This window comes from Triturus cristatus, chromosome 6 (genome assembly GCF_964204655.1).
Source record: "Triturus cristatus chromosome 6, aTriCri1.1, whole genome shotgun sequence".
NCBI classification, from domain to species: domain Eukaryota; kingdom Metazoa; phylum Chordata; class Amphibia; order Caudata; family Salamandridae; genus Triturus; species Triturus cristatus.
In genome coordinates, this window is record NC_140589.1 from 1,398,588,064 (window position 1) to 1,398,602,637 (window position 14,574).

The 14,574-nt window shown below is 41.6% G+C and overlaps 1 protein-coding gene across 2 annotated transcripts in view; it reads right to left on the minus strand.

Moving 5' to 3' along the window:
- The window catches only part of CFAP61 (cilia and flagella associated protein 61), a 2,048,453-nt gene that overhangs the window by 1,493,923 nt on the left and 539,956 nt on the right, over positions 1-14,574 (minus strand). For both annotated transcript variants that reach the window (XM_085612416.1, XM_085612415.1), the window contains exon 9: positions 6,629-6,714. In XM_085612416.1, the coding sequence (XP_085468542.1) occupies positions 6,629-6,714 (86 nt within the window). The remainder of the gene's footprint in view (positions 1-6,628; positions 6,715-14,574) is intronic.

The window sequence follows — 14,574 nt, forward strand, 5'->3', positions numbered from 1 at the left end:
GAGAATTTTCTTCTTCGGCATAAGTAGGTTTTTCTAAATTGTTGTAGTTTTGTTCTACTACTCTCTGTCCCGTGAAGTATTTCCTCAGACTAATTGGTGCTTGATTTGCTTCAAAGTTCTGATGTCTTATCAGTTTCTTTGTGTCGGTTGCCTGCTTTTTTCCTCTTTATGACTGATTTTGAGGCAGATGTGTCTATGTCTTAGGCGTTTCTGTTACACCCTGGTAGTCTTTATTTAAATTATTTTGAAATTGCTTGGTCTGTTTCTTGCTTGCTGCTTTTGACTGATATTTGTCCGCCAATCGAAAAGCTCCCCCCGTGGCACATCTCAAAGCCTAACTGTACTGGTGCAGTTGGAGACATCAATTCAAATTCCAAGGTAGCTTGCTCCGTCCAGCTCCAGCAGAGCATCGCCTGAGTCTGAGCCAGCTAGCACACTTGCTGAGCACTCTCGTACATTACTTATCAGTTCGATTGTAGGCTTCTCTTCCTTATGATGTTGACTCTGGCAATGTGCCATTTGTAGCCTTTATGGCCCCTTTGAAATTGTTCCGATACCGAAGACCTCAACTTCTCGGTCTCAGGATTTCGTCAATGCCACAGATGCCAGTGCATCTGTTCTAAGCACCTGTCACTGTTATAGTGCTGGCATGTTGCAGGAAGGGGGTGTGGCACTAAGAAGGTGCTACGGTTCAGTATAAATCATGTGAGGCTTGCCATCTTCCCCACACTCTATAGGTTTCATGGTCTATAAAACATGAGCACAATGGCCTACTCTACATATTTCATTCTTTACTTTGTTCAGTCTGTGCCAGTGGCCACTCCTCTACTGCTGTACCTAAACTAAACGTGACTGAAAAGAGACATTAGACACGCCCAAGCGCTCAAGGTGGATGACAAAGTGAGTGAGTATTGGCATGTGAAAAGCCATGCTTAGGTCCATGAATCCAAAACGGATTATGCCCATGTGCATTTTACTGTATTTCTGACGTATGCTGTATACATTTAGGGATTACTCAAAGAGCCTTACTCTTTGCCTCAAGCCATGCTGCATGCCTGCATGGGTGGCTTTTTCATCTTCTTAAGGCTGGATTCTGTGCATAACTATCCTCCAGATTATTTTCAGGGAGGAATCAGTCAAAAATCGTTTTCACCACCATTGTTGGAATAAAGGGGGCGACTATGTTGGCTGTGATACAAAGTTTGAAAACGCTTAGGTCGTATTTGTGGTGGTATAGTAGCACCCCAAGATAGGATGCTGGGGGCCTTTAAAGGAATCGGCCACTAAATGCCCCACATTTGCTGAGTCCTTATGCTTACAGTGTGTTTTAATTCCTCCCATGCAGACATCTGGAATTTCTTTTCAAGCGTCTTGAGAACATTAATATAGATGCACTGTTTAAGTGCTTTGGGCTTACTGTATTGCATAACTATTTTTCACTTCCCTATTCACTGTCTTTGCATCCAACATGGGGTTTAGGTTTCTTCTAATACACAAAAAGGCTTCTCGACTTTTTTCAATAGCTTCCAATCGCATTATAAGGTGCCAGAATTCAATTGCGGTTTTGGTCTCAGAGACAATCATTCAAGGCTCGGAGGATACTCGTTATTTTGGCCCGAGGTTTAATATGATTCCATTTCTGTCTTCTACAGCTTACATTCACTCACACTTTCCATTGTCTACCTAGAGAGACGCATGTGGGATTGCCATCTGAGGCAATTGGAAGTTCTGTGAATACAGATTCATGCTCACTCTCATGTCTTGAAATTATCTCAACAGCCTTACATTTGTGAAAGCAGCAAAGGAATATGGAGGCATAATAATGCTTCAAATTTCTTATGCACTGAAGGTCGGCCTAGCCGGGAATCCACCAAGGAACCCACCATTTAAATATATCCACTTAAAAAGCACAGTTGTATAAAAATGAGCTGATCATTTTATTAATCTGTTGATCCTATAAGGTTGTGTGTTAAACTCAAGGCAATTCCTAGTTCAGTTCATAACCAAACCTCAAAAACAGGTAGAAATTGACAATTTTAGATTTAAAATGACATCCAATCATCAAACTAGAATCACAACTTTGACTACAATAACAGAAGTTAAATACATTTTGAGTATAACGAAAGAGATTGCTAATATGAGTAGTCAAATTTAGGGCCTTTATATCCTTAAAATACACAATAACTAGCTTATCGCCATTTGCAAAGCTAATTTCTGGAGACTGAATGTTCACTGAGGTAGCGTCAAAAAATAAAAACTGAGAAACAATAATGATGAACATACTTATACAAGCAGACCCCCCCCTTTCCTCCATTCTCAGACAACGCTAATGTGTGTACACTAATGGTTTTGAAGCCAAATAAAAAGAGTGAGTTGGGTGGCCATATTGCCTGGAAAATCAAAATATGATGGGAATTACCAAATTAGAACCATGCCTGTATTGATAGATGTTGATGTAGACCTGCAATATTCCAGAATAGTAAAGTGATAGGAATTTCAAGTTTTTATGATTGACAAGAGGCCATGCTCGGGTGGGGCATCATTCCGATTGGGTATACAATCATATCTTATTAACGGCCCACACTAAGGGATCCAATCATTGTCCTTCTTCGATATGAAACTCTCTTTTCAAGTTCTAAAACAAAAAGACCTTCTGGAACTTTCTCAGCCCATGAGGTATTTATACATTTTACATTAGCATGGTTTACTTGAACAGATGAAGGATCATATGGAATTGATCACAATGCTGACTAAAGGGGGGTATTGGGCATAATGAGACTTGGAAGGTAAAAATAGCAAGTAGTACATGGAACTTTGCTAGCTTTTAATTTTTGGCAGCAACAATAAGCTTTGAAATATGTTGGAGCAATGAGTCATTCATTGGTGAGTTAGGCTTCGTTACACATACATTTTGCCAACCAATTGTATTCCAGGATAATTCTAACTTATTTCATGTTAAAACACAGGTTCAGAATGATATGAAGTTGATTGGATTATTTGATGTGGTCTTAAGCCTTTTCTCAAGTCCAAGAAATCTGCAGAAAGCTACAAAGCATTGCAGCACACGGATTTGTGGATGAGGTGATGCCGGTCACATGACTGACCCACAGCCAACAGACCAAGCCCATAAAGCCCCTCTGGATTCGGAAAATTACATTTTCTGTTTCAAGACAATCAGGAAGATCTAAGATAATGGTCAAGAAGATCTTCCCATCATTGTCAAAGAGGCTTATGTGAAGCTAGTGATTTTTAATTTTTTTAAATCTTTTTATTAAACAGTTGTGATGGTACATTAGTAAATCATAGAACCATACAGCAATGACATAAGAGAGGCATGATACATATAGCAAATCAGAAAGCTAGTGATTTTTTGAGGGCCTTTTATATAGATAAAAACATTAATACTCATTCTTCATGATGTGTGCAGCTCAGCAATATTGAGTAGGAGATTAAATGTTTGTCATCAGGATGTTCTGGGTTCACCACTTAGGTGGATCTTAAAGAGCTGTAATGGTAGTAGATTTGGTCCTTCCCATTTTGTTTAGCCGGGCAGTGAGCTAGTCACCTATAATCATAACGCCGTGATGCCACTCTTTCGTTTGCCATAATACCCTTTCCAGCATGTATCTCCTTATTTGGTGCAAAGAAGATCTTTGACAAATGGCAAATCCAGAGACTTTATGTAATTTTTAGTTCAGTATGTGACAGGTGGTTATCCAAGCTTGAGTTATAATTTGCCAAAGCATCTGTGTATCCCTTTCTCTATGAAGATTTTACAGACAGAAACAACAAAGTGCAGGACATCCAGAGGTGGAGCATTTAACCTTTGAATCTGAATCTGGGCCGGCCCTTGAGTAATCTCTATAGTTGCCACTTCATTCCTAAACTATGGAACCGCTAATATTTCCCCACGATAAATCAATAAATACAGAGATTGCAAACGAAAGATTATCAGTCGGCTTAAAACCAAAGTCCCACTAGGGCAATGACCCTAGAGACTGTCTGCAATGCAGTTATATTTTGCGATTATCTATGTGCTAGACCTCCCAGCCCCCAACATGTACAACATCCTCGAATTGTGAAGAAATAAGAAATGTATTGCATAGGAATGTGAAAATACAATACTTAAAAAAGCTGTATCTCATAATTAGTAGGAAGTCAAACGTTTACAAAGTTTTTATCTCAAGCAAAGCCATCACTGAAATATGAACTATTATTCATTGAGGAACAAAATACCCGCATTATGCAAAGGTTTCGATTTCTAAGGAATCTTGTATTTGCCTTTGGGTTGTTGAACACTGGCCATCCGTCAATGCCCAATCTTAATAAGCAGTAGATCTCCCTTACTGTATCTTATGCAAACAGTAAAAATAATTTGTAACTGCACTGTGCAGGGGGACATATATTTAGAACCCATGAAGAATAGCAGAGCTGTGCCAAGGGCATGAATGAGAGCCATTACTGCTTATCGCAGGCCCCTGTGCCAGGAGGTGGCTCTGGGAGGCAAGGACTCACCTCTGAACCACCTCAAGCTTTTCCACAGTTAACCCATGGACAGCTGGCAGACCATCAAGAGCTTGCAGCAGTTGCAACTTTACTTCGACTATAAAAATGTGTTGCTGACCAATGATACTGAACTTAGGGGCGTGGAGCCTGCTGCTTGCCTGGTACTGCTTAGGCCTCTCTCCGGGCAGTGAAGCACAACATGGGGCAGTGAGGAGCAGTCTCTAGGTTCTAGGTAGCAGTTAAGTGGTTGTATAGGATCAGGGTACAGGATGTACATGGGCATGCGATTTAGTGCACCTTGTAGGGTGGCAGCATGTATAGTTCTTGAAATAGGTGATGCAAAGGTATAACAGAAGCTCTTGGCGGTTATGCTCGAGATATAGGATGGCACAGTGCAGGTTGTAGGGAGGGGTAGGGTACCTGTTCATGTTTTGTAAGTGGCTGCTTAAAGGGGCAGTCTACCTGTATATACCCATGACACACTGTGCTTGGTGAAAAACATAACTCTCTTCCGTGTTTTTACCAGCACATTCAGGATGACTTTTCTTCCATTTAGGTTTACAACCTTTGACTCCAAAAACGAATTTCATTTTCTAAAACACAGTCTAATGTTACCTTTATGTACACCTTTTCCTCTGTTGCTGTTCTGCTCTATTTCAATACTTACATATCCAGGCATCTAGCCATACCTACCCACCCACACACACAACCCACCACCCACCCGCTCATTTATACACAACGGTACATTTATCCATTCACACTAATCCACTGAACCACCAACACTAGCGCCTGAGCATTAAACCATCTCACATGCAAGCATTCACAGACACAGATATGCACCCATACCTATGAACAATTTCATCCACCTAACCACCCACCCAACAAGTAAATGCCATCAGCACCCATATATCTGTTCATGTATCTATCCTTCCGAGGGTTCAGGCATCCATTCTTGTAGAGGTATGTGTGCTTACTTGTGTTTTGTTTGTGTGAATAGCTGTGTAAGTGCACGTATAAGCCAGAGTGCACTAATGCATGTATACATGCTGTGTGTGTTCATGGATGCCCATAGTTGTGATGTTCAGTGTCACATCGGTACCTGTATTTATGCATCATACAAACAGACCTTCACTTTGCTTGTCTTTTACATCTTTAATGTTGTGCGGTGCAGAGTTTATGCTCCACTGAATATTGGCCCACAGCCACTCACTTCTGTACTGGAAATTTCTGGGCATCAGTTTTTCAAATTATTTTGGTTCCTCTCTGAAAATCTCATCTACAAGGTCTTATAGTTCCTCGTCCTAGAATTTCAATTTGTGCTGCTTGGCTGCAGTAGTGGACTTGCTTGGGATCGTCAGATCTCAAGAGAAGGTTCGTAGCCAATGTCTGGCCTGCAGTGCTGCACTTGCATTTTCGAGTTCTGGTGCTCCCCCCCCCCCCCCCCCCCCAAAGCACAACTTGTGATTTGTGCACAAAGACGAATTAAATACACATTTTCGACGTGTTGCATACTTCTATCACGCCTGTAGGAATCAACGTATCGTTTGCTACCCCTTGTATTTTGTGTGCTTTCGACACATGCACAACGGCCACCACTGCCTCATGTAACGTAACTTTTGTTTTAGTGTTTTGAGTGTCTGCCATTTATTGCAATTTTGTTTACCTCTACGTGTACTTTGTATGCTCTTTTAACCTGCACACGTCACTTTTTCCTTTTTGTAACGTATCGTTTGCTACCTCTTGTATTCTGTTTGCTCTTGATACTTGCACAATTGTCACTATTGCCTCATGTAACGTACCGTTTGATTTTGTAACATGCTCACTTGTAATTTTCTCCTCATGTATCTTTACTGCTCCTATTGTGAAGCGCTCTGACACCTTCGGGTAAAGTCCGCGCTATATAAAAACGCATTAAATAAATAAATAAATAAATACTTGCCCTACTGGCATGCGAGCCAACAGTATTACCGCACCTACCATTTTTTACACGAGAGACAGCGGATACCCCCCCCCCCCCCCCCCCCCCCCCCCATCTAAGCCGAGCGGCGGGTAGATAGTCTGTAATAAACGTGCATATTTATCTGAATCGGTTATGCATGAAAGGTATATTAATCACCGTTACCTTAACATCTGAATCATTGAAAGAGGCCGTCCGGGACTGCTGAGATAATGCAGCTTGTAACCTCAGACTTTCTTGTCTGCTTATCACTGCCAAGAGAAGACACATACACAGCATTACACGCCTGCCTCATAGAGGTGTACAGCAATCCCCAAAACAGCACAGTTCATATTCAGCGTGTTTCACAAAACATGACGAATTATAGCAATTACTTGTACCCCAGTCGCTAGAATATTTGGTGAGATAGGACAGTAATTCATGTTCATGCCTTACATATTTCTTGCTTTCGGGGCTTCTGAAATCAAGGTCAACCGTTGTGTGCAGGCACTGCTTAGAAGCCTGAACGTGGCTGCAAGTACTGTTTGCAAAACCCAGTACAATTAGGGACCTGATAATATTTGAAAAACACATCCGGGTATGCCATTCATAACCTACCAATTTCAGACTTTCAATGCCGAATAGTTTGACGTGAAAGGTGCTGGCGACCTTCAGACGGTCTTTAAATGTATGCATACACATTTAGAACAAGCATTTGCTATGCAATAGGTCTCGCATTTGCGAGAGTTTAAGCTGTTGGCATTATAAATGACAATACCTTTTATTTATGTGTTTTCAAAACCAACACATATATAAAAGGCATTGCCATTTATAAGTCTTGCAAATGCAAGACCACTTTCATAGTTGCTGCGCCCCTTTCTTTAGACACTGCTCGCCGTATTCAGGTTACAGGGAGCCACGTCTAAAGAAAGGGGCATGGCCACCATTAAAGTGAAAGCATGTCATGGGGCGCTTTCACCCAAAAAAAACATTTATTCACAAATCACTCCGCCTATACCCAAACTAAGAGAATTATCCCGCCATCTGAATGCTTCACGTCGAGGGTCCCTAATTTCATACGGCGTCCTACGACGCAATTAACATTATGCGACGCATAACTCAGGATTGAGATCACTTTCTTTTGAGCACTAAATCGTGATAATCACTATAAAAAAAAGAGACAAAAACGAGATAATATGTTGCAATGGATGAAACAATTACAAAAGAATCATTATTTGTTGTCCTATATCATACTTGCCTTTCTAACTTAATTGTTGCATTCCGGCTCTAAATGTAAATATATGAATAAGTAATCTCATGCGAAAAGGCTCGCTTTTTTAGATACTTATATAGGACTAACTGCCCCAATTAACCATTGTTTCTCTAATATTCTCCACTTTAATGGTGGGCATGCCCCTTTCTTTAGATGCGGGTCGCTGTAACCCGAATACGGCAGCAACGCTTAAAGAAATGGACATGGCCACTATGTAAGTGAAAGCAATGGTATGGGGGCTTTCACTGCAAAAAAAAAAATGGGTCGTAGCGCAGCCGCTAAAGTTAAAGTGGACTGTGCTCCCAAATTAAATAAAGAAGCACGGTCATTATAGTTAAAACAGAACACAATTATTAATTAAAATAAAAGTGGGCGGCATGCTGCTTGTAGGAAAACACGTAGTGGGTGAAATAGGGGCAAATCATTGAAGAAAATAGTGCTCACAGCTTAGATAAAGCAGACGGTTTAACAACACAAGTAAAAAGTCCAGTCCTCATTGGAGGTTACAAATGCAGACAAGGCAGTACCAAGGAGGGACTACTAAGCCTATTCATGAATGAAAAGCAACGATTTAGAAAGGGCAGTAACAGGAGCCAATTGAAAAGATGGTCCAGAAATGGGCGGAGCTTCAAGTCCATACCTGAATATAGCATGCCTCGCAGAGCAGCACTTGCACTGCCCAGGCTTGACCTAAACATGAAACGCACTTTTCTAGATTCTTCCCCAACTCTACCAAATATGCCTGTCTCGTAGGAGCGAACATGTTCCGCGTGGTAATGTAAACACAACGTCCGGTCGCTGAGGTAGATGATTTCATCGCCATCTTTCGCGAAACCAGATATCCGGATCAGAACCACAGACTAGCACGCAAGTCAAGGTTTCACAGCCCTCCAAGGAAGAGGTCATTGCCATTGACGACAAAGCTTTGTAGGTTATTCGAACATTTTACAAAACTTGGAGCGATTTCCTAGGTGGTCAAAGTGGGGGAGATCAGAGGGGCACGAGGTGCCCATACTTTTTTAATCTTAGAAAAACAGTGCCTACTTTTGTAAAATGAAAACGCATCCGGGGACGGTTAATTCCGAGAGCGGAAAAGCTTCAGCAGAAGTGTGAGGCAGGGAGTCTTGGGCTGTGAACCCGATGGAGGCAGGCAGCTAAACAAGCCTTCTTGCCAGGGTGCCTGCTTCCCTGAAAGAAATGTAAATGCGCACAGCTGGTCAATCTACAAATGTAAAGGGTGCTTGGTAGCCGGTATTGGCTTTAATTAATGGAATCACTTGAAGCTTCCTCATAACACACATTTACTCTTTTTGAGAGGTATTGTAAGGGAGATACCAGCTAAGCTGTTAAGGGTGTGCTTTTAAAATAGATAAAAAATCCTTGCTTCCTGATGACACATATATATTATTTTTGAGGGGTATTGTAGGGAGCTACCAGCTAAACTGTGAAGCGTGTGCTTTTAAAAGACAGTTATAAAAACAATAAAAAAATGCTCTTCAGTCTGCAAAAAGTCTACATTTTGAAAACACTTTTTAAAAAAACCTTTTTGCACATTTTGTAGTAGTCCACCTTATACTGTGTGTAATGCAAGTTTAAAATAGTGACTTACATGTTCACAGTGTTTTCTGTTACAGACTGGGACCTCTTAGCACTAAACATACACAAGTTATTATTCTCCACTGTACCAATCAGGATACCGTTCTGTGGCTCTCTGGTGCAGTGCATTAATACTGATTAACATAACTTGTATTTAATTTTCATTTAAGTTGTGCGTTATTTTAAATGTAGTTACCTGAAGGCGAAAGACCGAAAAAAGTTACAGAATATTTTTTTAGTCACAACTTTGACCCCCACGCTATACTCACCCGCCCCCCCTTGCTACAGCATCACAGTTCCTATACTTTTTTTTTTAAGCACTTCGATCACTGTAATGAACAGTGAAGTACAATACCCAGCTGACTGTCGGGAAGATCAGCCTGTCTTAAAAACAAGTAAACAGCATGAGTAATTAACAATGTTTTTTGACCAATCCATTCATCCAGATGCACAACTCTGCATTTAGACCACTGGTTTGGCGATCAAGAGTTTCATTTAACTTCGCAATAATTTGTGGTACACATACATCACTACATGCATCCAAATGTCAGGTTCGACATGCAAGGGCTAGAAGAAAGTGTACTTAAAGCAAGGAACGCAGGGGGAAAGAAAAGGGAGCTGACAACAGTACCAACACAGGGCAGCTACCAGCAAAGTTTAACCCTCAATCAAAACCGTTTGTGATCAGTTACCTTTCCTTTTTTTTTTTTTTTAATTTTTATTTATTTTTCTCGATTCAGCAGCACAATTCATTATTTACAGACCATTATTTATAACAGAGAAATAAATAGAACCCATACATAGAGAATCCAGATATACACATCTCTGATTTCTTGACAGAAAGAAAAAAAAAGAGAAAAAGAGAGCGAAACAATCAAAACAATAATGCATTACTAAATATATCATTGCTGTATCCAAGTTCTGATCGGTTCCCAGATAGCCGCCCCCAGCTTTTTCATTGTAATCCCTTTCAGTTTATATAATGCCCATTCCGTATTATATATAGCAATAAGTTTTGCCCTCCAACTTGTGAAGGCGGGAGGCTCAGAGTCCAGCCACTGAGATGTTATACAAGACCTCAAAACTGACATACAAATAAACTTAAAACCTCTATTGGATGACGCCTGCCTACCCATATCTGTACTAAATTCTATTCCAAACAAAACCAAAGAAGCCGTAACAGAAATTGGTATTCCCAGAAATTGTGACAAGAGCCGTTCGATATCCAAAAGAAGTGGCTGTAAGACAGGGCAAGAATAAAACATGTGCAACGAGTCTGCTGCATAGAGTCCACATCTTGAGCAATTAGCCCCCTTGCCAGCCTTCCACTTGGCTATCCTTGCTGGCGTATAGTATAGATTGAACGTAGCCATGTATGATTGACTTCTGAGACTACCAGAAAGCAAGATAGAACTGGCCGTTCGCATTACCAGCTGTAAGTCCAAGTTGACTATCGACACTTTCTCCTCCCATATTGCCTCCTGCCTACCCAGGTCATCAGTTTGTATTAACATGAGCTCCACATATAATTGCCCTATTTTACATTTCCCTTTTATTAAATCCAAAATACGGATTTGTGAGGGGTGACATTTCCCCCCCACAATTGCGGCCTGTAGGGCACTTCTTAATTGCAAATACTTAAAAAAATCCGCCTTTCCGACCCCACATCTGTTTTGTAATGTTGAAAAAGATACAATCTCACCCTGCTCCAGCAAGTCGCCTACTAACCTAATACCAAGCTGTGACCACCTACGCATAACGGAATCCTGAAACACCACATGGGATAAGACAGTCGAATCTAAAGATGTATACCGTATAATACAGGGAATAGATAACAATTTGCGAAGCCTCTTCCAGACTGAGTAGGCCGCCTGAATAATTTTAAACCTAGTCTTTTTATAGTAGCTTGGCTCTAATACTTTTAAAAGTAGCCCTTGTGCTGAATTTCCCAAACACCACTCGTAAATAGATGGAGAAAAAGCGGGATCCAGCACCACCATCTTACCCCAAATCAAAACACCCATTAATTGAAACAACGAGACTGAGTAATACAAGTAAAAATTTGGGATAGCCAGGCCACCACGTTCCAATGGCAGGTAGAGCCATTTGATTGCCCTTCTAGAACGACGGTATCCCCAAAGGAATCGTGAACACATCCGTTCTATTCTGTCAAATAATTCTTTTGGAAAAAGGATAGGGATGGCCCGAAACAGATACAGTAATTTAGGAAAGATAGACATTTTCAAAACATTAGCCCTTCCATATAAGGAAAGATGCAGCCGATTAATTCTCTCCAAAGTTTTATTTGAGGAGGCAAGTATCGGCTCTACATTAATACTCGGGATGTCTTGAATTTTAGGTGAGATAATTATACCCAGATACATTGCCTCTGTGGCCACACCCACCCCTAACTCCACTGGGAACCCGGCCTCTGAGTGCAGCACTTGAGTCTTCCCCAAATTTAGTTTATAACCGGATACTATACCGAAATTTCCAGTTATAGTCTCGATTCTAGGCATAGCACTACTCATATCTGATGACAAAACCGCAAGATCGTCAGCATATGCCAGAACTTTAATTGAGTATGAGCTCGAAGTTACCGGTAGGATAACCGGATCCGACTCTAACCTTTCGATGAGAGGATCTATAAACAGAGCAAACAGAAGTGGTGAACAGGGGCACCCCTGACGTGTGCCTCTGCTAATCAAAAAAGTCTGTGTCTCCTCCCCCCCCAATCGGACACTTGCCCTCGGGGTTAGATACATTGACTGTATTGCCCGTATATATCCGCTAGGAAACGACTTCCATCTCATTACGGCCCATAAGAATTCCCAAGAGACCCTGTCGAATGCTTTTTCAGCATCCAACAGGGCCACCCCAACCGGAGTATTCGTTGCCTGGGCCCAATCGAATATCGCGATAAGTCGCCTAACATGATCCGTGGTCCCCCTCCCAGCTATAAACCCATGTTGTTGTAATGAGACAAGGGGGCTGATCACATCTCCCAATCTCATTGCCAGACACTTCGAATAGATCTTATTATCGACATTAATTAACGAAATCGGTCTATACGAGGAGAGCTCCTGAGGATCCTTTCCCTTTTTTTTAAAGACTACTATTTTAGTTTGAGACCAAGAAGCCGGAGGAATCCCGGCAAATGCTGCTTGAAATACTAAGGTCATTATCCTCTCTAATTTCTTCTTAAATTTAATGTAGAACTCCAAGGGGATCGAATCTGATCCCATAGCCTTCCCCAATGCTAATGACATCATTGCCTTTTCAATCTCCTCTGGAGAGAGCTCCTGCATTAATGCCTCTTTATCCTGTTCCTTTACCCCCACGCAGGCCATTCCCGCTAAATACCTCTCTGCACTTACGACTGGTTCTGATGTATATAATTTTTCGTAGTATTTTCTAAAAGCATCTTGAATCAGGGAAGGAGTCTCCACCATGTTTCCATCAAGATCTTTGATCTTAGCTATCCTAGAATCCACCTCCCTTTGCCGTAATCTATTGGCAAGAACCTTACCAACCTTTTCCCCATACTCATAAAGCTCTCTCCTATGTATTTGATAGCTAGCAGCAACCACATCCGCATAGCCTTGATAAATTTTCGCCCGACAAGCCGCCACCTCAGCTTGAGCCTCCTTAACACTCCCTCCAACCTTTATCTCTTGCATCAATTTTTGCTCCAGCCGAGAGAGAGTCCCTAGATCATCTAGAACCTTTCGGCGCTCTATCTTGCGCTTCCTTGCAGCAAATCTTAATGTCTCACCTCTTATCCCCGCCTTCAATGCATCCCAGACAATATCTATCCTCGCTGATCCTATATTCGTCTGGATAAATTCGGGAATCCATTTAGCCATCCAGTTACAATAATCCTCACTAAGCAAGAGCTTTCTATCAAATGTCCATTTTTGAGACCTGACCATTAAGCCCAAACAATCAAACTCCAAAACTACCGGATTGTGATCTGATATAATTTTAGGGAGAATCTTAATTGAAGCCCTCGATAAAACAGCACCAGATACCAGAAAATAATCTAACCGTGCCATTTTCCCATGTGGGGCAGAAAAATACGTGAATCCATCCTGGCCAGCATTGAGTTCTGCCCATACATCATATAACCCTTGATCCTGGACAAGCGCCTGCAGACTCCTAAATCCTCGCGGCTTCCTGCCAATATAAGCCTCGGCTGTCCTTAAATTCACCTGTGAGTGGAGATGTATATTTAAATCACCACAGACAATCATAGGATGTGGAAAAGATGATAATTCTGTGTTAATCGATTGAAAGACGTCTGGGTCATCCACATTTGGAGCATATACTGAGCATAATGTAATAACTTGCTGTGAGACCAGCGCCTCTATCATTACCCAACGTCCTGAATTATCAGCTTTGTACTTCTTCATTTTAATTAATCCCTTTTTAGCGAGAATCGCAACACCCTTAACATTAACTGTCTGCGTAGTACAGGCCAATAGCTCGAGCCCTAAGGAGCCGAGCCATGTCCTATTCGTCCATGCAATATGTGTCTCCTGCAGAAACAGGAGGTCCCATGAGCTTGAGTATATAATTCTGGACAAAACTCTTCTTTTCCCAGGGTCATTCAACCCACAGAGGTTAAGTGTACAACATATTAGTTTCCTCATCCCGTATCCTTATCAAATTTGATGCCAGACACCTAACATTATACTATCTCCCCCACCAAAACGAGTTTTTTCACCCAACATCTTACATGACATATAACATCTGATACATCCAGCACAATTAATACAGTTGATACAGCAAATTTCCTTTCACATAATAAAGCCATTATTAATCTTGACATATGTGGACCTACATATTTTAACTGAGACGGTCTGATAAAGACTATACAAAATAAAGGCTGTGCTTTTTGCTGAATCTGTTAACCCCTGCTCCCTCCAACCCCCTCCCCCCCTCCCAGCACCCCCCCGAACCCACCTTCCACCCACCCTCCACCCAGCACCCCTCACACCACCCATAAGGAGCATTGGGAATTCCTTCCCTTGGTGATGATAAAGCCCAGTGCCCAACCTCCACCTCCCAACAACCACCTTCATAGTAAACGAAAAAGAACCATTGTCCAACCAACCACCCATAGCCCTATAACCCACAAATAACGTTCAAAACTCCATATCCCACATCCTTCAGACTACCCTGCTTTATTAGCTGATACTCCAAGATACCCTAGAGCCCCTCTAAAGTACACTGGGGCACCTGACGCGATGCCTCACGCAGT